Consider the following 23,621-nt stretch of genomic DNA (forward strand, 5'->3'; position numbering starts at 1 on the left):
ACTGCTGTCCAAAAGGATGCGCCATCCCACGCCCACGCATGCGCACACCCTCCCAGCCGCCGCCTCTCCCGCCATCTCCGGGGGCCTTCTTCTTGCCAGGTGTGGGACTGTCCGGAGCGCCGCCTGATTCGTTGGGAGCATTCCGTGAGGACAGGTGGCCCCTTGCACTGTTTTTCCTGAGTTGTTGTCTCGGGCCGGATGGTGTCACACGAATGGAAGGCTGCAGAGGGCTGGGTCGTGGCTGAGACGAAGGGCTCTGCTGCGTTGAGGTGTGCAGGCACTGCGGAAGCCGCCCTGGCGGGGGTCCTCTTTGGCAGCTGGCTGTGAGCGGGAGGCCTGAGTGGAGAGCATCGGCAGCGCGGCGAGGTTCCGCTCGCAGGGCCGCCCGCTATGGAGGAGCTCGATTGCGAGCCCGCAGTAACTGTAAGGGCGCCCGAGAGAGGCTTGTTTTGTCGCTCAGTGAGGGCTGCGTTTCTTTGGTCACTGCAGGCTTGCCTCCGTAGCTGCGGGACCATGCTTCTTCCTGGGCTCAGTTGCCACCGGCCGGGATGTCAGATGGAGTGGGAACTTGGTTAGGGCGGTGGCGGTGCCTAGGCTTCGGCTCCTGACCACTCATCCGGCCGCCGAAGCCCTACGGCATCCCGCTCATCCCTTGTCTTTCTGACCTTCCTGCTTCTCTAGTTTTCCCCTTCGGGCTTTAGTGTGACCTCGGTGTAAACCCCGCATTAGCTTCCACCTCTGCTACGCTGGCCCGAGGCTTGATAAATGCGTCGTTTATTCTCAGGAGAGTATAGACTACCAGTTTTTGCCGATTTGTATTCTATTCCTCTTGGACTTAGAGCATATTTTTAATTATGTGTATGTATCTGAGTATGTGCAGGGGCATCGGATACCACCTGTGCTGGAGTTAGCCACCTAACGTAGGTGCTGGGAACCGAACTCCGGTCCTTTGCAACAACATTAAACGCACTTACCTTCTGGGCCCTCTTTCCAGCACCTTTTTTATCTAATGTGGATAATCTCTGATAAATTCATAGCCAGGTGTTTCGATGCCCATCTAAGCCCAGGATTTTGGAGGTTGAGGCTGGGGGCTCACCAGTTAAGTCTAGCTTGGTAATTGCGTTGCAAGACCATTCTCCAAAAGCGAGGACGTAACCCCCAGCATTTGGGAAATGGATGCTGGAGTATCAGAAGTTCAAGGCCAGCTTGTTACCTGGGCCCTTATTTACAGGAAAAAAAAAAGAGAGCAAATGGGACTTGAATCTTCTGTCTCTTGGTTATCTTGTGAATAATTTATCTTGTGTGTGTGTGTGTGTGTGTGTGTGTGTGTGTGTGTGTGTGTCCTAGCTCTGTAGACCAGGCTGGCTTCGAATTCACAGAGATCCGCCTGGCTCTGCCCCACAAGTGCTGGGATTAAAGGTGTGTGCCACCACTGCCCGGCCACAAATTATCTTTTAAAAATTTTTATTTATTTTTATCTTTTATTGGTGTTTTGCCTGTATGTATGTCTGTGTGAGGGTGTTGGATCCTGGAATTATAGTTGTGAGCTGCCATGTGGGCGCTGGGAATTGAACCTGGCTCCTCTGGAAGAGCAATCAGTGCTCTTAGATGATAGGCTATCTCTCCAGCCCTCCTTCCCGCCCCATTTTCCCCTTTTTTCTTTGTTTGGTTTTTCAAGACCAGGTTTTCTGTAGACCAGGCTGGCCTCAAACTGAGAGATCCACCTGCTGCTGCCTCCTGAGTGCTGGGATTAAAGGTGTGCTCACCACTGCCCAGCCTGACTATGCATTTCTCTGATTACACATTGAATGAGAAGAAAACCCTTCCTAGGAGTAACAGTTCTGTGCCTTGTGTTTTGCTAGTGGATTCCAGGTGTGAATTCCAAGAAGAAGCAAATGTGTTTTGACTGGGGTCCCGGGGAGATGCTCCTGTGTGAAACTTCCTTCAACAAAAAAGGTAGTTAGTTCTTGTTCACCTTGTCCTGGCACATTTGTTGACTACCTGGGGCAGAAACTGAAGTTATTTGGCAACATTTTTATTTTTGAAGCTTTCTTTGTTTTTTGTTATTTTGAGATGGGGTCCTTCTTTGTAGTTCTAGTAGGCTTGAATTTGTGCAGTCTGCTATGTGGTCCAGGTTAATTTTACTTGAGTGTTGCATCTTCCTCCATCAGCTGCTAGAGTGCTGGGATTTGAGGTGTGAACTGCTGCACTTGACATTATCGTTTTTTTAAATTGATTTTCTATGTACGGGTATTTGGCTACATGCACATCTATGCACCACTTGTGTGTTTGGTGCCTGCAGAGGCCCTAAGAGGGCATTGGATCCCAGGAACTAGAGTTATATTTTTATGTGAGTTGCCATGTGAGGTTTTGGGAGTTGAACCTAGGTCCTCTGGAAGAGCAACCTGTTTTTTTTTTGTTTTTGTTTTTGGTTTTTGAGACAAGGTTTCTCTGTGTAGTTTGGTGCCTGCCCTAAATCTCTCTCTGTGTATCAGGCTGGCCTTGAACTCACAGAGATTCACCTGAAAACAAAACCACCATAAAAACCAAGGATATAGGTATTATCCAGTGGCTCAGTGATAAGGTTCTCTAGCATGTGCAACACTCTTAATTAGATCATCAATACCACCAAAAAAGAGGAAACTGTGTTGTGTTGCCTGCTTGTAGTCCTAGTTCTTGGAAGGCTTAGGCAGTAGGGTTGCCAAGACTATGATACCATTCTAGGCTGTGGAGTGAGACCCCAGCTCAACATTCCCTATCTTATGAAAAAAAATTTTTTTCCTTTTAAAACAGACCTAGCTTGCATGGAATTCAGTCCTAATCCTACAAGTGCTTAGTATAAAAGGCACATGCCCTCATGCTCAGCCAGTTTTTGTAATTAAAGAATTAGAAATACTAGAATGGTTTCTCTTTTGGGGGAAATGATAGATGTTAAATTACATTTTTTCCTGTTTTGTTTCAGACAAACCAGAGAAGGTGCCGAGCTGCCCCTTTATCTATATCATACGGAAAGATGTAGATGTTTACTCTCAAATTTTGAGAAAACTCTTCAATGAATCCCATGGAATCTTTGTTGGTCTGCAAAGAATTGAGGAGGAATTGACTGGAAAATCCAGGAAAGCTCAGTAAGTTGGATACTGGTGGATGCTGGTCCATGATGACGTAAAATGCATCCATATCCTCGTGAGTGACAGAGGGCTACGGAACTCTTGGCTCTCTTGTGTGTTTTCTCAGGATGGGACTTCTTGATTATGTAAATACTGTTGGAAGACTTACTGATTTGATAAGCCTTTCTGTTTGGATTCCTACTTCATTTGTATGTGTCCCTTGTATATGCCCACCCCCCAAAAAATAAACAAATAAAAGGCTAGTCCAAATTAGCCCTTGAATTAGATCTCTTTTTTTTTGAGATTTGAAAATGTGGTAAGCGGATCTTGAAGAGCTAGTGGCCACCCTGGTCTACATAGTAAGTTCCAGATTAGCCAGAGCTGCATAGTGAGACCTGCCTCTGCCTTCTGAGTTCTGGGATTAAAGGCATGAGCCACCACCACCCAGCCTTTTTCTGTTTTTGTTTCTTTTTCTTTTTTTTTTTTTTTTTTAAGATTTTATTTATTTTTATTATGTATACAGTGTTCTGTCTACATGTATCCTTGCAGGCTAGAAGAGGTCACCAGATCTCATTATAGATGGTTGTGAGCCACCATGTGGGTGCTGGGAATTGAACTCAGGACCTCTGGAAGAGCAGTCGGTGCTCTTAACCTCTGAGCCATCTCTCCAGCCCTTTAATGTCTTCTTGTGTCATTTCATTTCTTTGTAGATTGGTTCGAGTGAGTAAAAATTACCGATCGGTCATACGGGCCTGTATGGAAGAAATGCACCAGGTTGCAAGTAAGGATCTTGTGTATATCTGCAGTATGTGTCTGGTACTGTTTTCTCCAGAGGCCTTTAAGGAGGCTACTTTACAGTTCGGAGTGGGGCCTCGGTTGGATGTGCTATATGTATAAGCATTTCTAATGAAAATGGGTGGGTGTTAAAAGAAACAAAAACAGGAGCCATACTGAGCTTAGGAGGGCATAGTAGATTGAATATAGTCAACTTAAGATGTTTTGTATTCTGCTAGTTGCTGCTAAAGATCCAGCCAGTGGCCGGCAGTTCAGCAGCCAGGTAAGGGGGTGGCTTGTGTTCATTGTATTGGCAACATTGTGTCTTTCTGTATCCTTAGTGTCTAGGGTGGCTTTGTAGGCACTGTTTCAGGAGGTTTTTCTTTCCAGGTAGACCAGCAAGTGTGGCTTTAAAAGTGCTGGAGTTTCCTTCAAGGTCTAGTCCATTGGAAACTAGGATCTGCTTGATAAATGCTGAGTTTTCATTTCCTGTGGAAAAGATGAGGTCTAAGCACATGGTGTTGGTGAATTGTCATTTGAGGTGGAGAGTTGAGCTTTTGGGACCATTGTTTGGAACTCAACATTTTTGCTGAGCAGCAGATGGTTATAATTCAGTAGGGACTAGAAGGTGATACACAGAACCCTCTTTCCTTAGTGGGATCCCTAAGTGTTTTTGTGACTGATTAACAGGGATAATACCCTGTCTCAGATTGGCACAGTGTGTTTTTCTGTGAACCAAGGTTCAAGGAGTGACAATGTCTGAACTGAAGCATGGTGATGGTGAGGCATGACTTCATCTTCCTAAGGACAGGGTCCAGGTCTCCTTTATCTTAATGTGGGAGGGTCTTGTATCACGCTTTGCTTTTACAGTTTTTACAGTGCTGGGTCACAGTCCCAGTACCCTAGGTGTGCTAAGCACCTACACTGTCACTGAGCTATGTATCCTCAGTCTACATGTCCCCTTAATTTTTATTCATTTTTTATTGTGTGTGTTTATTGGGTGTATGCACATACAAGTGCACCCGTGTATGCATGTGGAGGACAGAAGAGGATGTTGAATATCCTCTCTCACTCTCTGCTTATTCTGTTTCTCCTTGAACCTGGGGTTGTGTTTTCTTGGCTAGGCTAGAAGCCAAGTGATCCTCCTTTCTCTGTCCCCCTTATAGTTGAGGTTACAGATGTGCTCAGGACTCTGGCTTGTCTGTGTGCTATGATCCAAACTCTGCTCCTCATGCTTGCACCCAAATTCTCTTAACTACGGAGCCATCTCTTCAGCCCTTCTGTTGTTTTTTTTCAAACAGGATCCCACTCAAGCTGGCCACGGACTTGTATTGATCTTTCTGACTCCTGAGTGCTGGCCCTGGACTTTGTTTTAATTTTTTTATTTTATGTGCGTGGGTATTTTGTCTGCATTGTGTCTGTGCAATGTGTGTGTGGTGTGTGTGCGCGTGTGCGCGCCATCCCTACAGAGGTCAGAAGCAGATATCAGATCCTCTGGAGCTGGAGTTTCAGGTGGTTGTAAGCTACCATAGAGTGCTGGGAATCAAACCAAGGTCTTTTGCAAGAGCAGCCAGTGCCCTCCACTGCTAAGATCTTCAGCCCCCGGACTCAGCCTTTAATAGCCTGTTTCCTAAGCTGCAGTCTGTGGCATATGGGCCTGTCTTTTCCCCTTTTCTTTTCTTTCTTTCTTTTTTTTTTTTTTAATAGGATCTCATATAGTTCAAGCTGGCTTGGAAGTCCTCATCCCCTATCCTCGCATTCCAAGTGCTGGGATTACAGGCTAAGTGGGTCTGGAACCCGTGACACTCCTGCCTCGGTCTCCTGAGTGGCAGTTCATAGGTATTCACCACTGCCCTGGCTCTGACTTTGCAGTTTTGTTCTGCTCATTCATTCATTCATTCAATTTATTGACAAAGTTTCTCAAAATTATCTCTTCCTTTTACTCAGGTAAAACTCCTATAACCACAATTCGTCAAGAGCATCAGTGTGTTATTCTAGTTTACCTTTCTATTTCATATCAAAATAAATTCACTAGTATCAGAATTATGCAGGGCTTTTTTCTATTTTTTTCTTTTCTTTTTTTGTTTTTTTTGAGACAAGGATTCTCTGTGTAGTCTTGACTTTCTTAGAACTATAGCTCTGTAGACCAGGCTGGCCTTGAACTCACGAGATCCACTTGCCCCTGCCTCCGGAGTGCTGGGATTAAGGGTGTGTGCCACCACCACTGAGCTGAATTGTGCAGGATTTTCTCTCCCCATCTAAAATCTGGTCCTGGGCTCTCTGGTGGGAAATCTTGCTGGAGGAGTATCACTGACGGTTGGTTTGTGACTTAGGCTCTACCATATTTCTTTGCATTCAGATTTCAGCAGTGTTTCTTGTTAAAATTGTCTTCATTTCCTCTTTAGGTCTCCATTTTGTCAGCCATGGAGCTCATCTGGAACCTGTGTGAGATTCTTTTTATTGAAGTAGCCCCAGGTAAGCTCAGTTTGTTTGTTTCTTTCATGTAGCCTCAGTTAAGCCCAGCTAACTGTCATAATGTCACAGGGTCCCTGTCGTTCTCTGTCCTTTCTGGTCTGTGCTGTGTATCCTGACAGTGCATTGCTGCTCAGAGGCTGGTGCTGCGCTGCTCTTGAGTGTAATCATCAGAGACAAGAACAGAGCAGCCACAGAGATGGGCATGTCATCAGATCCGACAGGAAGTGTCCTAGAAAGTGCCTTCTAGGAACTGAAAACAATAGGTAGATGACACTTCAAAACTACTCTGTGGGGCTACAGAAGTAAATGGCTCAGCAAGTAAGAGCACTGGCCACTCTTCCATAGGCCTTCCAGTTCCCAGCATGGTGGCTCACAAACGTCTCTACCTCTAGTTTCAGGGGGTCCAGAGCTCACTCAGGCCTCTGTTAGCATCAGTCATGAAAGTGGTGCACAGATGCAGACATGTGCAGGCAAAACATACCCACACGTTTAAAAAAAAGTACTGGGAAACAAATATCCAACTAGCATAAAAAAGGATGCCCAGTCTATGCACTGTCCAAGCTTTACATGTAAGGGATTTTGGAAGGGACTAGGTGATGGGAGGCCAAGAATGCTGTGACTGGTGATCAAGGCTAGGGACACTCTCCCTGTCTAATTGGGATTATTCCTTTGATCTTGAATTATGTTGTGGCTCATCAAGTGCCCTGGTCTCTCTGTTCAGGTGCTGTGCTTTGTTGTTGTTGTTGTTGTTGTTTTGGGACAAGGTTTTTCTGTGTAGTTTTGGTACCTGTCCTGGATCTCGCTCTGTAGACCAGGCTGGTCTCATACTTACAGAGAGCCTGGCTCTGCCTCCTGAGTGCTGGGACTAAAGGCGTGTGCCACCACCGCCCGGCCTTGTTTGTTTATTGTTAGCTTGCAATGTAATGACTTATGCTTGCTCTTTCCTATGACTTCCAATACCCTTAACCTCTGTGCAGCATAGCATTTCACTCACACTCCTGTTAAAGTGACTGGGAGGCTGAAGGCAGAGGATTGAGAGGTAGAGGCCATTAGGTTACATAGCTAGATCTTGCCTAAAAAGGACAAAACACAGCCCACTGTGGTGATGCAAGCAATTCGTCCCAGCAGAGGCCAGCTTGCTCTACAGAGACAGCAGCCAGGGATACACAGTAAGCTTCTACCGTAATAAAATCAAAATGTAGACCAGGGGTGGTGGCATACTCATAAACTCCAACAGCAGGAGGGTCTCTGAATTTCAGGACAAGCAGGTGTAGATAGTGCAACCCTGTTTCCAAAAAGAAGGGGGAAAAAGAAAACAAAAACGGGGCTGCAGGGATGGCCTGTAATTTAAGAGCACAGCTGCTCCGCAGAGGACCCGGTGTGCTTCCCAGCACCAGGATGGATCACAGCTCTGTGTAACTCCAGTCCCAGGGGCCGCCTGTTGCCTTCTTCTGCCTTTTTGGGTACTGCATGCATACAGGCAAAACATTCATAAAATACAGGTAAATAAATATAAATAAATTTTAAAAAGGACAAAAAAAAAAATCACCAACAAAACCCCCAAACACAACCAAAAACAACCCTCCCAACATCAAAAACTCAAAGCAGTAATTCAGACTTATTTGTTCAGATACCTCCCCTGTCCAGTAGATTTTGAGAAGTCCATCTATCACCATTGATACGTACCATCTAATTAATGCTAGCAATCGGGTAGCCATTTCAAACACGCTGTACACAGCCTTCCATATTTGTAAAGAGCACAGCATGCAGGGTGTGGTAGCACACACTTCCAATGCTGACATTCTCATATACTCCAGCACTTGGGAGGCAGAAGCAGAAGTCAGAGTTCTCGATGAGCTTGGGCTTTAGAACACAACCATGTTTCAACAACAACAAAAATCTGATGTTTGAGAGCAGTCTGAGGCAGATATCATCCCTTCCAGGATCCAGTGAAAGACAGTCCTGCCTTGCAGAGACTGGACTGGACTGGCTTGTAAGCGCCTTGCTTTTTCCTTTCAAGTTGCAGGAGATAAATCCCTCTGCAGTCAGGTTTTCTGCTTTAACATCAGGGTCTGTACTTTGGGTAAAGTGGAACTTGCTGCAGATGAAGGTGGGCTCTTTGTGTGTGACATGAGTCTCTCTTCTCAGCTGGCCCCCTCCTCCTTCATCTTCTTGACTGGGTCCGACTGCACGTGTGTGAGGTGGACAGTTTGTCAGCAGATGTTCTGGGCAGTGAGAACCCAAGTAAACATGAGAGCTTCTGGAACTTGGTGAGTGTGATGTGGCCTGGCCCCTTCTTCCTTCTGCCTTGCATTCTGCGGCCTGCTGCTGTCATGTGGAGATAGGATGGCCTAATGTTCCAGGCTTGGCTCAGCTCTTTGAGTTTATGATCACAGAGGTGGTTTTACATCTTTCCTTCTCTGCTCCAGAGTAGTTTCGAAGTAATTTAGCATGGAGAATAACGCTTGGTAAACTTGCAGTTGGAACGGAAGTTTGGTTTGTGTGTAGAGCTGAGGAAGAGAAGGTAAAACAGTAAAAGTGCTTCATGGGGACCAAGGTGGGGATGGAGTGCAGGTGAGCACAGCGGCCATTTTGAGGTGGTAGGATACTCTAGGGCAGTGGTTCTCAACCTGTGGGGTATCAGATATTTACATTACAGTTTACAACAGTAGCAAAATTACAGTTATGCAGTAGTAATGAAGTAATTTTATGGTTGGGGTCACCACAACATGAGGAATTGTATTAAGGGTGAGCATTAGGAAGGTTGAGGACCACTGATCAGGGGCTTGTGTGGTATCCTAGTAGAATGCCTGCCTAGCATTAGCAAGATCCCAGTCTCCAGCACCACAAAAAGAAAAAGAATATCTTTGGTTATTTTGTTGTTTTTTTTTTTTTTTCCCTCGAGACAGGGTTTTTTTGCTCTGGTTGCTCTGGCTGTCCTAGAACTCACTCTATAGACCAGCCTGGCCTTGACTCCTTGACTCACAGAGATCCACCTCTACCTCCTGAGTGCTGGGATTAAAGGCATGTGACACCACTGCCAGGCTGGTTTGGGTTTTGAGACAAGGTCTGACTATGTAGCCTTACTGGCCTGGAGCTTTTTTTTTTGGTCTTTATGAAACAGGGTTGGGTGGTGTGGTTGCCCGTAATCCCAGTGATGTGGGATGTGGAAAGCAGAGGATGGCCACCAGCCTAACTCTTAAGTTCAGTGAGAAAGCCTGTCTCAAGGGACTAAGTCACAGAGTAGTAGAACCAATCACCTGATAAAATCCTCTGGCCTCCTCGTGGGACACAGCTGTGTAGACACGTATGTACACACAGGGATTCAAACATGTAAAGTTGGCTGCCAACTGTCCTACAACTGACAATTTCCAGAGGGGTAATACCTTCGTCAGGGCTTCTATTCTTGAGATGAAGCACAATGACCAGAAACAACCTGGGGAGGTAAGGGCTTAGTTTACCTATCCCAGAGTCATAGTGCATTGAGAGAAGCCAAGGCAGGAACCTGGAGGCAGGAGCTGATGCAGAGGCCATGGTGGGTGCTGCTTACTGGCTTGCTCCTCATGGCTTGCTCAGTCTGCTTTCTTAGAACCCAGGACCACCCACCATGGGCTGGGCCCTCCCCCATCAATCACTAGTTAAGAAAATACTCTGCACCTACCCACAGCCTGATCCTATAGAGGCATTTTCTTAGTTGAGGTTCTCGCCTCCGATGACGATACTACTATAAAATCAGCCAGCCAGCACAGGGTATGACTGGGAGTTACTGCTAGAAGGGAGGAGTTCTTGCTGACTCGGGTCAAGGGCAGCCTGGAGGAGTCAGCACTTTGCAGTCCTGAGCCTTCTGCTGGGGCTCATGTCCCACATCTCTTTGCAGGTGACTGTCTTGGTGCTTCAGGGCCGGTTGGATGAGGCACGACAAATGCTGTCCAAAGAAGCTGATGCCAACCCCCCTTCTGCAAGCATGTGCCGCATCCTTGGGGATCTGATGAGGACAATGCCCATTCTGAGTGTACATGGGAGCGGTCTTGCCTGCCTGGTCTTGGGAGATAGGGATCAGGGAACTTGTACGTCTGGGAGCTTCGTGTCTCACAGCCAGTCTCTCCCACAGCCTGGCAACACTCAGACTCTGACGGAGCTGGAGCTGAAGTGGCAGCATTGGCGTGAGGAGTGTGAGCGGCACTTGCAAGACGGCACATTCGCAGCCAGCCCCCGCCTGGAGTCTCTCTGCAAGGTGCGGGGCGGGGCGGGGCGGGGCACTTCCCTTGGGACCCTGGCATCTAGGCAGCAAGGAACTGGCTTCTCTTTGGAGAGGGCTGTCAAGTCACTGACTGCAAAGGAGGGAACCCATGGCCCCAGATGAGATCAGTAGAGATGTAAGAAGTCTTCACTGAGGACAGGGCTCAGAGAACATCTCTCCTCAGATCATGCTGGGAGACGAGGCCACCTTGTTGGAGCACAAGGAGCTTCTGAGCAACTGGTACCATTTCCTAGTGACTAGGCTGCTGTATTCTAACCCCACAGTGAAACCTATTGACCTGCACTTCTATGCCCAGGTGAGTGAGTGACAGTGTCCGGGGGACTCTTTGGTTCCCTGATTCTTGGTGTGGCTTCCACGGCACAGGAAGGCTCTTTACTTCAGTTCTTTGGGAAGAACTCCTCTCCAGACTGCCCACACGGCAGTCCTGCCCCAGCCCCCACCCCCACCCCAGTCTCTGCTCCCATCTTGGAGATTGAGTGGGCTATCACCTTCCCACAGTCCAGCCTGGACATGTTTCTGGGAGGTGAGAGCAGTCCAGAGCCACTGGACAACATCTTGATGGCGGCCTTTGAGTTTGACATCCACCAGGTGATCAAGGAGTGCAGGTGAGGCTTCATTTGAACTGTTTGTTTATGAGACAGGGTCTCTGTGTAGCTCTTGTTATCCTGGAACTCCATGTAGACCAGGCTGACCTTGAACTCCCAGAGATCTGATTGCCTCTGCCTCCTTTAAAGGCATGTGCACCATACCCTCTCGTTTAACTCTTTTAAGAGGTACAATTCAGCGGCATTAAATATACGTCAGCCGTCACCCTCATCACGTTTAGAATGTCTTATTCCTCCTCCTTTTTCACTTTTTTTCCTAGTTTTGTTCTTTCCCTCCCTCCCTCCCTCCCTCCCTCCCTCCCTCCCTCCCTTCTTTCTTTCTTTTTTGGAGACAGGGTCTCTGTTTGTAGCCCTGGCTATCCTGGAACTCACTCTGTAGACCAGGCTGGCCTCAAACTCACAGAGATCCACCTGCCTCTGCCTCCCAAGTGTTGGGATTAAAGGCATGAACCACCACCGCCTGGTGTTTTTGTTCTTTTTCCTGTGTAGTGGCATATATATATATATATATATATTTTTCCCCCCCCCCAGAGCTGAGGACCGAACCAGGGCCTTGCGCTTGCTAGGCAAGCACTCTACCACTGAGCTAAATCCCCAACCCCATATATATATATTTTTTAAATATTTGTATGTATGTATACTCTGTGTGTGGTGGTTAATGTGCCTTGTGAAAGCCTCAGCTTTATTGCTTTGAGACATGGAGTCTCACTGAGCCAGAAGCTTGATGTTTCTCCTAGGCTGACTGTTGGCTGGTAAGCTTTTAGGATCTACTTTTGCCCATTTTTCAGTGCTCTGGTTGCAGGCACTTACAGCTATATCTGGCTTATTCCCTGGTATGGAGGATTCAAACTGGGGCCCCTCATGCTAGCAGAGCAAGTGTTCTTATGCACCAAGCCATCTTTTGTGGTTTTCGGCTGCCTTGGAACTGACTACTGACTAAGTAGCCCAGGTTGGCCTTGAACTTTCAAAAAAATCTAGAATTACAGGTAGGGACTGTCATACCTAACCTTTTTACATTTATTTCTGTAGACTTGCTGTCATGGAGTGCCTGAGCCTAGGTAATTGATGTAGAATGGAAATGTATTTTCTCACAGTTGGAGAGGCTGGAAGTCTGGGTGAAGGCCCTGGCAGGTGCCTTGCTGCAGTGACGGCCCGTGTTGTTTTGTGAGAGTCTCTTGCTGTAGCGTAGGCTGTTTTGGAGTTCACTGTGTAGCCAGTAGACCCGCAGTGCTGCCTCAGCCTTCCAGGTGCTGGGGAAGAGGTTGAGTCACCACACTCAGCTCCTGGTAGTGCTTCTGAGTGCTGCATCCTCCAGAGGGGAGGGATGGCCTGCCCCATGTGGTGGAAGGTGGGAGGCAGGGCTCATAGCCTGCTAAAAAAGTGCTTTGTAAACTGACTGCATTTCATTTGTGAAGGAGAGTCCGTATCACCCACTGAAGCCCCATCTCTTAGTGCCCTCATGGCCACTAAGGCTGCTCAGGTCTTCTGCCTGACCACATGCAAACAGATAATGGCTTCTTCTGATGAACTGGGGGTTTTACTGGAGCTTGAGCTCTGCCTTGTTTATACTTGTTTCCATTGCAGGAATATTCAAAATGGTATTGCAGGAAATGACATAGATAGGAAGTAGCCAGGCTTTGTAGCTCAAGTTTATAGTCAGCTACCTGGAAGACTAAGGAATGGAGGAGCAGAGTTCAGAGACCAGCCTCTACTGCATGACAAGTTCAAGGATAGCATGGGCTGCATGAAACCCTATCTTAAAAAAAGAAAGGAAAGAAAAGAAAATCTAGAAAGAGAGAGATGGTTTAGCAGGTAAAAGGTGTTTGCCACCAAGCCTGAAAAGTTTGATTCCTGTAACCCACATTGTGGAAAGAGAAAATCAACTTCAGAAAATTGTCCTTTGACCTCCACATGTATGCTGTGGCTTTTGGTGTGTACTTGCATATAGAAACACAAATAAATAAATGTTAGATAAGAAAAAAATCTAGGAATACTAAACATGCACTCACTTTAGAGGAGAGTGTTTTCCAACAGTTTAATTTCAATGAGTTGGGCTATTGAACTATCATGGCTGGAATTCACAGCCCTCATCCTGAGTCTGTCCCTCATTGCAATGAGCCATAACCGAAGTAGGGAGTATCTAACATAATCAAAGCTCAGCCTTCCTACCTGGTGGTGTGATCATCTACTTGGGAGTGGATACAAGAGGATTAGGAGGTCAAGTCCAACCTTGGCTACATAGTGAATTTGATCCCTGAGTTACAGGAAACCCTGCCTCAGAAAACCAAAACTTTGCTAGGTGCAGGGGCTTGTGCTTCGATCCTATATTTGGGAAGCAGAGGCAGGGGGATCTCTGAATTCCTGGTCAGGGCAAGGCTACACAGTCTCAAACAAAACAAACAAATGGGAATACTTTCAAGGAGTCTCTCTATGTAGTAGTTAAGTATCTGGCTGTTTGTATTGTACTGAGAATTGGTTTGCAGCCTGCTTATAAGGGAGGAAGTTGGGAGTGGCTGCAGATAGCCTTGCTTAGAACTGAGTTCACTGGCCTGGATTTGTTACAGTAGATCTGGGCAATGGAAAGGATTTCCCTTCTGCTACCATGTTGGATTTTTTGGGGAGAGGGGTTCATGTAGTTCAGACAGAAGTTGAACTTGATACATGATTATGGTTACTCTTGAATTCTTGATCCTCCTGTCTCTACTTACTAGGTAAAAGGATTACAGATGTGTGCCACCACATGTGTTTTTTGTTTTGTTTTTTGAAACAGGGTTTCTCTGTGTATAACTCTGGTTGTCCTGGAACTTGCTCTGTATTGTAAATGGAGTAGAGTTTCTGTCCTGCCCACCAGTTCCCAAATAACCACTTAGAGGCTTAATATTACTTATAAGTGATCAGCCAATAGTTCAGGCTTATTACTAACTAGTTCTTACAACTTAACCCATTTCTATTAATCCCTGTATTGCTCCAAGGCTCGTGGCCTTTACCTCTATCTCATTTTGTATGTCTGACTCATCTCTCTCTGGGGACTCCTGACTCCACCCTTTTTTTTTCCCCAGACAAGCCCTAGGCTGTCCTGGAACTTGCTTTGTAGACCAGGCTGGCGCCTCAGACTCACAGAAATCAGCCTCCCTCTCTCTGCCTCCTCTCAAGCCCTGGAATTAAAGGTGCGCACCACCCCCACCACCCAGCCCGACTCTACCTTTCTTTATCCTGTCGTTCTCAGTTTGGCTCTCCCACCTAACTTTATCCTGTTCAGCTACTGGCCAGTCAGCTTGTTTATTAAACCAATCACAGTGACGAATCTTCACAGTGTACAAAAGGATCTTCCGCAGCATTGCAGACCAGGCTGGCCTCAAACTCAGAGAAGTCTGTTTGTCTGTGCTTCCCAAGCAGTGCAATTAAAGGGGTGCACCACCACCACCAGGTGGCTTTTGTTTTTTTTTGTTTTGTTTTTTTAATTTTGAGCATGTTGCATATACACACAAATACATGCCCTGTTGTTTCCAGTAGAGGTCCAAGGACAACTTTTGAGAGTTGGTTCTCTTTATTATGTGCATCCTAGGGATTAAGATTAGATCATCATGCTTGGCATCAGGACCTTTCCCTCAGCCATTTCTTTGCCCAATTGTTTTGTCTTTTTAAAGCATAGGATGTGTGGGTTTCCTGTTCATCTCAGTCATGTGATTTGGTCCTTTCCCTGACTTCCTTTTTGCTTGGTGTCTGGATTTGCAGCATTGCCTTAAGCAACTGGTGGTTCGTAGCTCACCTCACCGACCTGTTGGATCACTGCAGACTCCTCCAGTCACACAACCTCTAGTAAGTTGCCCAGATGCACCAGCCCTCCTTATGTCACCAGGCCTTTGAGGGAGGGCCAGTAGGATGCACAGGAGCAGGTTAGGTTGCTGGAGCCCTGAAGGGGGCAGGCTTGCAGTCCTGTGTTGTTTTTTTCCAGTTTTGGTTCTAACATGAGAGAATTCCTTCTGCTGGAATATGCCTCAGGACTCTTTGCTCATCACAGGTAGGAAGGCCCCACAAATGGTAGTGACCTTGTGGATGCCAGTGGAGGTTCACTGCTCTCTTAGCTGGTTTCAAGGGTTGGGAGGATGAGCGTCAGGTGGCAATGCCCAGAGCCATAGGGCAGCCCATCTAGCCTCTCAACCTCTGCCTTCCTTGGACCTTAGCCTGTGGCAGCTGGGGGTGGATTACTTTGACCACTGCCCGGAGCTGGGCCGCGTTTCCCTGGAGCTGCACATAGAGCGGATTCCCCTCAACACAGAGCAGAAAGCCCTGAAGGTGCTGAGGGTCTGTGAGCAGCGGCAGATGACTGAACAAGGTGAGTCCCAGTTCCTCCCAGCCCGTCCTCTGGTTTGTCAGGGCATCCTTAGGCTGAGCACAGCTCCCAAATACTGTGACAGCTTACCTCTCACTGCCACACCGTAGAGATGGTGCATGGTACGTGCCCAGACACAGGGCCACATCAGAGAGGGACAGAAGAGTTGGGGTTGTCCTTTAAAACCTAGAAAAAAATCAGCCCTTTTCCTTTAGAAAAGATCTACCTATCCTCACATTCCATGCGACCTGTGGTCAGAGCTGAGAGTCATATGTAGCTGTAGGTGGTTGGTTGCTCCAGCAAAACCTGGAGCAGTGGGGAAGCTGGGCAGGAGCACAGCGGCAGGGACAGGTGTCCATGGCTTTGTCCTTGTCCTCCCACTACTGCTGAATGAGCAGCACTTGTACACTTAAACTATCACTTGGAAGCTTATGGTGTTCAAGACCTGAAGGAAGGAAGGAAGGTAGATTTTGTGGTCTCTGGACAGATAATGGTGGGACTGTGGGGGGGGGGGGCACGAAACTAAGACCTTTTTTGCCACTCAGGCACAAACACTCAGAAAGCCAGTCTAGCGGGTGGGTCATCTGTGGTACTGAGCAGAGTGAAGACAGCAAGAATAAACTATGAGCTGGGCAGTGATGATGCACAACTTTAGTCCCAGCACTTGGTAGACAGAGGTAGGTAGATCTCTACAGACCGAGTTTCAGGACAGCCAGGGCTACACAGAGAAACCATCTGGGGGGCGGGGGTAGAATAACCTATTAAGTTTCTGGTTCTTCTCACTTAGCTGTACATTGAGCTCATAGTTCTTTAGATTGTAGAGGCTGTAGGTTGGCCATGTCTGTCCCAGAGGGCTCTTCACAGGAGAGATTATAAGGTCTAAGACTTTGCCTTTTGTCTTCTCCCCTGAAAGTTCGAAGCATCTGTAAGATCTTGGCCATGAAGGCTGTCCGCAATAACCGCCTGGGCTCAGCCCTCTCTTGGAGCATCCGTGCCAAAGACGCTGCTTTTGCCACGCTCGTATCTGACAGGTGGGTACAGTTTTCTGGCTGGCTGGGAGGTGGGAGTTTGAGGAGGGCCTAGTGCTGCTGCTCTAACCTCTGGCCTGGGTCCTGCAGATTCCTCAGGGATTACTGTGAGAGAGGCTGCTTTTCTGACTTGGATCTCATTGACAACCTGGGGCCAGCCATGATGCTCAGTGATCGACTGACATTCCTGGGTGAGTCTGTATTCTTTTCCCTGAGTATGAGGGAACCATCTTTCTATATTTCTCCAATCTGCTCAGAAACCTACTTTGCAGAGTTTTGGTAACGTTTTATTTTCAAGTAATTCCAAACTTACGGAAATATAGAAATGTCACAAGGAATGACACTTTTTGTGCTCATTTTTGTTTTTAAGACAGGGTTTCACTGTGTAGCCCTGACTGTCCTGGAAATCCCTATGTGGACCACCCTATCCTCTAACATGGAAATGTGGGGGCTAGAGAGATGGTGGTTAAGAGCACTGTCTGACCTTCCAGACGACCGAGGTTTAATTCCTAGTCCCCATGGCAGCTTACAACTGTCTGTATCTCCAGTTCTAGAGGATCTGACACCTGCACACATACATACATACAGGCAAAACACCAATGTGCATAAAAATAAATAAATCTTTAAATCAAACCAAACCAAACCAAACGTAGGAATCTGTTTGCCTCACTCCCTTCAGGCTAGGATTATGGGCTAGAGAAAGTCTGGAGTGGTTTCCATGTCCAGTGTCCATCACACTCCCACCCTTTTCTCATCTGTGTGAGCCGGCAGTTCACTGCAGGAAGAGATTAACTTCTCCCTCCATTTCATGTATATCACCAGGACTCAAAAGTTTTTAATCTTTTTTTCTTTTAAAATTATTATGTGCATTGATGTTTTGCCTACATGTATATCTGTGTGAGGGTGTCAGATCCTCTGGAACTGGAGTTAAGTTATGAGCTGCCAGGTAAGTGATGGGAATTGAACTCAGGACCTTTGGAACAGCAGCCAGTGCTCTTAACCACTGAGCCATCTTTCCAGCCCTTTAATCCTTTTTTTAAACTTCTGTTTTGTGTGTGGGTGTTCTGCCTGCATGTATGTAAAGCCAGAAGAGGGTATGGGGTCTCATGGGACTAGAGTTAGATGATTGTGATCTGTCATACGGGTGCTGGGTACTGAATCCAAATATTCTATAGGAACAGTTCGTACGATTAACTATGGAACCATCTTTCCAGTACTCATCTGACCTTTTGTAGTTTTAAGTCTCAGATAAGTGGAGAGGAATGTTCAGGTGAATTCACGCCCCTCCCAACAGGAAAGTACCGGGAGTTCCACAGACTGTATGGGGAGAAACGCTTTGGTGACGCTGCTTCTCTTCTGCTGTCCCTCATGACCTCTCAGATAGCACCCCGTTCTTTCTGGATGACTCTACTGACAGATGCCCTACCTCTTTTGGAACAGAAACAGGTAAGGCTCCACTTCTAAGCAATGTATTCTGTCCTTTAGTGGTCCTCCTTAGCTTGGTTCATATATGCCTCCTCCCAAGTGCATGCAAGTGTATTATAGGGCTCATGAAAGAAAAGCCAAAGTGATGCTATCTGCTAGTGGTGCTGAGCCTGACTAGAGGGGTGGATGGGAGACTAGGAGCCACAGCAGCAGCCCAGGTCTCTGTATGCAAAGCATTCTTCTCAAGTCCTTAGAAGGAAGGTCTTCCGTGGATTTGGACCTAGCCCAAACAGGCTCTGCCTGGGGAGCAGCTAAGTGAATCGGTCTCCTTCCCCTAGGTGATTTTCTCAGCAGAGCAGACATATGAGCTGATGCGCTGCCTGGAAGACTTGGCCTCAGGGAGGCCAGGGTGTGGTGAGCCTGATGCCCAGCGACTCCAGGTCATTTTAACTTTGGGGAGGTGGTTCCATGCTTGAGTAGGAAAAGGTTTCTGTCTGGGGATTCCCTCCACTCTCCTGTGGTCCGTGGTTCTAGTATTCCCATCCTTTCTGCCATCCATGGCAAGAGCCACCCATAGCACACCGGTCTTAGAGAACACTGCCTGCTGTGCCTCACCTTGCCACTCTGCTCTTTAGGACGACGACGACATAGAGGCCACCAAGGTGGAGATGCTGAGACTGGCTCTTGCCCGGAACCTCGCTCGGGCAATTCTAAGAGAAGGCTCACTGGAAGGTTCCTGAGACCACTGCGGACAGTAGTTGCAATGTAGTGACTTTGTATGGTGATGTAAATAGGTTTTAAAGCAATAAATTCTCTTTTGCAAATATAAGTCCAGTTAGTAGTCTGACGAAGGAGTTTTTGTCTATCCTGAACTAGTGGCAAAAATGAACAAACTGTTTGGACTGTTTTTGAAATGGATATTGCCACACCTCACAGGCTGGCTGTGTCAAGTAGCCTGTGCTACACCTGACCCCTGAGCTCATGGACAGAATGGTCTCTTAGAGCACACAGAACAGGCGCATGCAGTGTCTTCCTGCCCAAACAGAAAGTTTGGCGATTTTTGTTGCTGGGGTCTTACCCGACTCAGCCAATGACCTGGAACATACTCCACCTAACTTCCTCGGTTATCTTCAACAAAACTTCAGAAACCTGTCTGGAGTTCGCACATACTGTCTTCCCATCGGGATGAACTGTTGTGTATTGAAGGATCCCAAGCTGGGTGAAAATGGTTTTATTTCACATGCAGCAAAACAAGGGCAGAAGGTGGCACACCATCCAGGACAGCTGTGGACCACGAAGAGTGACCTCTGTGTTAGGGAGCAACACTCATAACTTAAATATTCAAAGGTTCATAAAGGTATGTCTCCACATAGTAATCCCAGAGATATTCCAGGGCTGCAGTAAACCAGTCTCTGGAAAGTTCTTGGATTTATTCCATTACTGGGGAAAATGATTCTTTTGACCTGTTGTCAGGAAACTATAAAACCTGCTAGCTAAGGACAGTGGTGGGGGGGTAGGTCAGATGACCTCTAGACAGAGCAAGGATGCTCCCAGGTGTAGGGGACCAGGGGTACAGTTGTGTCATCCTCCTTCTCCCAAGGAACAGACAGCTGAGGCCCCTGTTGTCTCGAAGCTTAAAGTCTCTGGCCTGGGGCAGCTGGGGCATGCTAGCTGAGGTAAGGCCGAGCACTGTGGAAGCAATAGGGTCTGGTAATTCAGTTCAAGCACGGCCCCTCATCACTTCCAGACCCAACATGTCGCTGACAGTGCCCCTCTGTAGCTGGGGAAAAGTGGGTGTTTTGGTGCAGCACAAAAGGACAAAGTCTAGTGCAATGTGTGTGACCCTGAGACTTCCTGGGTCCAACCACATGTGCCACACTACATTCCATGTGGCGGGGAGGGGGAGTCACCAAAGCAGGAGGATGTAGAGTGGCAGGAGGTGTCTTCCCTTAAAGGCTTAAGGGAAACACAGCAGTTTATTTCATGCCAAGCAAGAGGTAGTGAGTAGGATGGCCTATTCCCACTGCAGGAGATATGCTTTTCCTAGAAAGCCACAGTACCTGCTTCTGAAGGGAAACACTGGCACTCTTCCATTTCCCTTCCTATCCCTAGTTGAGGCTATCAAGCCGTGTTCCCTGTCCTGCTGAGATGTCCATAGGACACAACCTGCCACTGTCAGGAAAAGCACGTCACTCACTCAATAGCCACTTCAGGATGCTGCTGATGCAGAAAACGGAGTGAAGACTCTATAGTACACTCTAGATTCTCACTCTGGACCACTGCTGCCCCCTTTGGTTCAGGTAGCAGCAGTGCCTGCTAGCCAAGCTGCATGGAACACCAGTGGGAGGTATAGTCTCCCATGTCATGCCTCTTCAGGATGAAAATATGCAGTTCTTGAAGGGGTTGGAAAGGCGCTCTTTGGAGCCCTCTCCCTGGTATCAAGGGATGCCAGTAAAAAAGTGAAAACCCACTCCAGGCCCAGAGTCCACCATCCCAGGGCAGCCAGTGAAGCCACCAGCTACTCCCCACCCACACAGTACGGCCACTTCAAGTCACACAGGCAGATAAAACTGGTCCTTTTAGGGGCCCAAGAAGAGATGATCACAGCAGTGGCTTGCCTCCTGATAAATGTCCAGGGCCCTGGTCTACACCAAGCTAGAAACACTGTCAGGGTGTACAGTGGCTGGACAAGACAGAGCCTGTCTCAGGTTGCCTGCCTTCCCAGGAGAGATGACAGCACTTGCTGGGGTCATAGGTTCCCCCACTGCTCCACAGGAGGAAACTGGTCCACTTCACCCAGTTCTGTGCTCAGCTGCTCCCCTAGAGCAAAGCTCAGCTTATACCGAAGCCGCACCTTCTCCTGTAATAGAGGGCTGCAGGTGAGAATCAGTCCAGGAGTTCCCTCTGTAGGTCACTCTCTTGACTCTGTTGGTGGGATGGACCTTGTGTACCCATGTCTACCCATGCTCAGTCCCTTAACCTGGGACAGGAAGGAGTTACTGCTACAGGTTATGCCAGGACTTCAGACAAGAGGCGCAGAGGTGGCACTCCTGTGTCCTAATTGGGGCAGCAGGACCAGGTGGGTATTGTGGAATCTCCCATGCTTACCTTCAGTGGATTGGCCAGCAGCATAACCTGGGTAATGGCTGCAGGTGGTTGGATGGGACTAAACGGAGAAAGTTCTGTCCCAGAGGGTGGCTGCAACTTCACTTTCATTGACTGAAGATAAAAAAGAAGCTCCTTTGAAGGGAATGGTCTAGGTGTCTGACAGAGACCAACTGCTACCTGCTGGCCACTGAATGGCGGCCAACATAGTAGGTTCAAGATAAGGGAGGCAGATACCTTGGGCACTGCGGCCTGCAGCACAATGCTCTTGACTGGCAAGGGAGCTGTATTCAGCATGGACACTACCACCACCAGCACATCGGGCCGTCCTGGGGGACACTCCTTAGCAAAGTGGAAAAGGATGCGGAAGCCATTTTTATCATAGGCTGTCACCGGAAGAGCACTGCCTGCAAGGAGGTGTCACATTAGTGAGTATAGAATAGGACAGGAGAGAATACCCAAGGCACTCCAGAGCCCCAATGTTTCTTCAGTGAAGCCAAGCGGGATGGAGAAAAGCAAGTGTGGCTGAACTGTGCTCCCCTGTGAGTACTGGAGAGGCCAAGATACACAACTGCTGTAGGAAGGTGAGTAGAGCTGGCTGTGGTGACACACACCTTTAATCCCAGCACTCGGGAGGCAAAGGCAGGTGGATCTCTGTGAGTTCAAGGCCAGCCTGGTCTACAGAGTGAGTCCCAGGACAACCAGGGCCTCACAGAGAAACCCTGCCTCGAAAAACAAAACAAACAAAAAGCTGAGATAGGCTGGAGAGATGGCGTAGTGGTTAAGAGCACTTGCTATTCTTGAAGAGGATCTAGCTTCCCAGCACCCACATTGGGCAGCTCACAACTGCCTGCAGCTCCAGTTTCAGGAGTTCTGCCACGCTCTCTGACCCCTGTGGGAACTTGTACACATGTCAAGCACATGCATGGACTGAGGCACACAAACATACATAATAAAAATACAATCTTTAAAAAATTTTTAAGACAGCGAGGAGGTGGTGGCACATGCCTTTAATCCCAGCACTCGGGAGGCAGAGCCAGGTGGATCTCTGAGTTCGAAGCCAGCCTGGTCTACAGAGCGAGATCCAGGAAAGGTGCAAATCTACACAGAGAAACCCTGTCTCGAAAAAAAATAAAATAAAATAAAATAATAAATAAAAAATTTAAGACAGCAGGCAAGTAGACCCTTAACCATAAGTGACCCCTGCAGTCAGAACCCACTGACCACACACCTGTAAACACTGGCCATGCGGCCTGCTGCCTGTCTCCAACACTTACTAGGCTTGATTGATTCCAAGGGCACATGGACATTGGCCAGGGAGAGCTCTGGGCCCCTCAGAGGGCTGCCTTGGGACTGGAAGGCTGGTGACTGGAAGAGAGGGCTTCCAGGCCCCGTGGAGAAGGGCAGGAGAGGCCTGGCTGGGGTAGAGGTGGGAAGCAGCGGGGAGGTGGTGGCCCCAGGAGAGAAACAAGAAACAGGTTTCACCAGGCCTGAGGTCCTGGGGGGAAGGAAGGAAGGACAGAGGACAAGTCAGAGGGCAGGCTAGAACTGCTGGGCAACCCCTCAACCAAGGCCAATCCCTAGCTACCCAGGGCCACCAGCTTCCAGCCCAATTAACAGGACCAAAAGGGATCCCCATACCCCGTCCTCTGGAGCCTCCCTTTTGACCTGCATATGACACTCCACCCTCAGCCACCCTCTCTTCTCCCATCCATTACACTTTGGCCTCTTCCAGAAGCTGATCAAGGGCATCTAGGCGGTGCGAGTTGCTGTCACCCAGTGCTGAGCTGTGGCACTCTGGGGCTGTGGGATCAGCCTTTGGAACCGAGGCTGGGGCAGGTCCAGAAGAGAACGAGAAGGAACCAGTGCTGGGGGCAGTTGCACTGGCTGGGACCACAGGAGCTGGGAAGGGAGCAGGCAGTGGAGCGTGGGACGTACTTGAGGTAGACACTGGGGGAGGGAGCAGAGATCCATCTGAGGGGCAGCAGGCCGCAGACACGGGCCTGGGGTTGAAAAAGTCCAGGTCTGATGATGGTTCATTCTGTACAACAGGAACAGCAGGTGTGTAAAGGCTTAGGAGGGCTGCAGTAACACCACAGTTTATAACCCACCGGGTCAGTCCTCCTGAGCTATCCCATCATGACCCACAGAACTAAATGTTGGGGAACAACCCTTGGAAGCAGCATGTCCCAGCTACAGTGGACAGAGCTCTAGAGAATACAGCCGTTCTGGATCTAGCAAAGTGCAGCCAGGCACAGACTAAGTAACCGGTGAGCTCTGGTCCTCGGGCACTTTAGTGATGTAGCCATTGCTGTGCCTCTACCTGAAACAGGTGCCACTGACTATTTCCAGCTGACTCTCTGGAAGCAGTGGGGGCTGGGTCAGTAAGGCCTAAGAACACAAAAGAAAACTCAATGAGATGAGATCCTGGGCTGAGGCAGCAACCCCCAACTCCCTGAAGAATGGTCATTTGATAAGACAAGTGACGTTACTTGATGAATGGGTACA

The 23,621-nt window shown here is 48.1% G+C and overlaps 2 protein-coding genes across 5 annotated transcripts in view; one reads left to right on the forward strand and one right to left on the reverse strand.

Annotated features, from left to right (window-relative positions):
• Positions 1–306: 306 nt before the first annotated feature.
• On the forward strand, positions 307–18,842 carry Nup85 (nucleoporin 85). Its single transcript, XM_028889748.2, has 19 exons — positions 307–423; positions 1,863–1,956; positions 2,963–3,125; positions 3,818–3,888; positions 4,121–4,164; positions 6,287–6,356; positions 8,505–8,626; positions 10,234–10,368; positions 10,468–10,590; positions 10,781–10,912; positions 11,116–11,222; positions 14,958–15,041; positions 15,178–15,243; positions 15,407–15,558; positions 16,469–16,586; positions 16,674–16,774; positions 17,878–18,029; positions 18,347–18,448; positions 18,644–18,842. The coding sequence occupies exons 1-19, from the start codon at positions 391–393 to the stop codon at positions 18,746–18,748; spliced, it is 1,974 nt and encodes a 657-aa protein (XP_028745581.1). The 5' UTR covers positions 307–390; the 3' UTR covers positions 18,749–18,842.
• Positions 8,637–23,621, reverse strand: part of Gga3 (golgi associated, gamma adaptin ear containing, ARF binding protein 3) — a 33,167-nt gene continuing 18,182 nt past the window's right edge. The window contains exons 12-18 of one of the 4 annotated variants that reach the window (XM_037201216.1): positions 23,437–23,504; positions 23,052–23,154; positions 22,832–22,943; positions 22,391–22,611; positions 21,351–21,520; positions 21,117–21,227; positions 8,637–8,866 (exon numbers count right to left, since the gene is read on the reverse strand). In XM_037201216.1, coding sequence (XP_037057111.1) covers positions 8,747–8,866; positions 21,117–21,227; positions 21,351–21,520; positions 22,391–22,611; positions 22,832–22,943; positions 23,052–23,154; positions 23,437–23,504 — 905 coding nt within the window. In that variant the 3' untranslated portion in view covers positions 8,637–8,746. Of the gene's footprint in view, positions 8,867–19,208; positions 20,869–21,116; positions 21,228–21,350; positions 21,521–22,390; positions 22,612–22,831; positions 23,155–23,436; positions 23,505–23,621 lie in introns of those variants that run through there. The other 3 variants (XM_037201215.1, XM_028889743.2, XM_028889745.1) reach the window with 3 other exon arrangements.

This window comes from Peromyscus leucopus, chromosome 8b (assembly GCF_004664715.2).
Source record: "Peromyscus leucopus breed LL Stock chromosome 8b, UCI_PerLeu_2.1, whole genome shotgun sequence".
NCBI lineage: Eukaryota > Metazoa > Chordata > Mammalia > Rodentia > Cricetidae > Peromyscus > Peromyscus leucopus.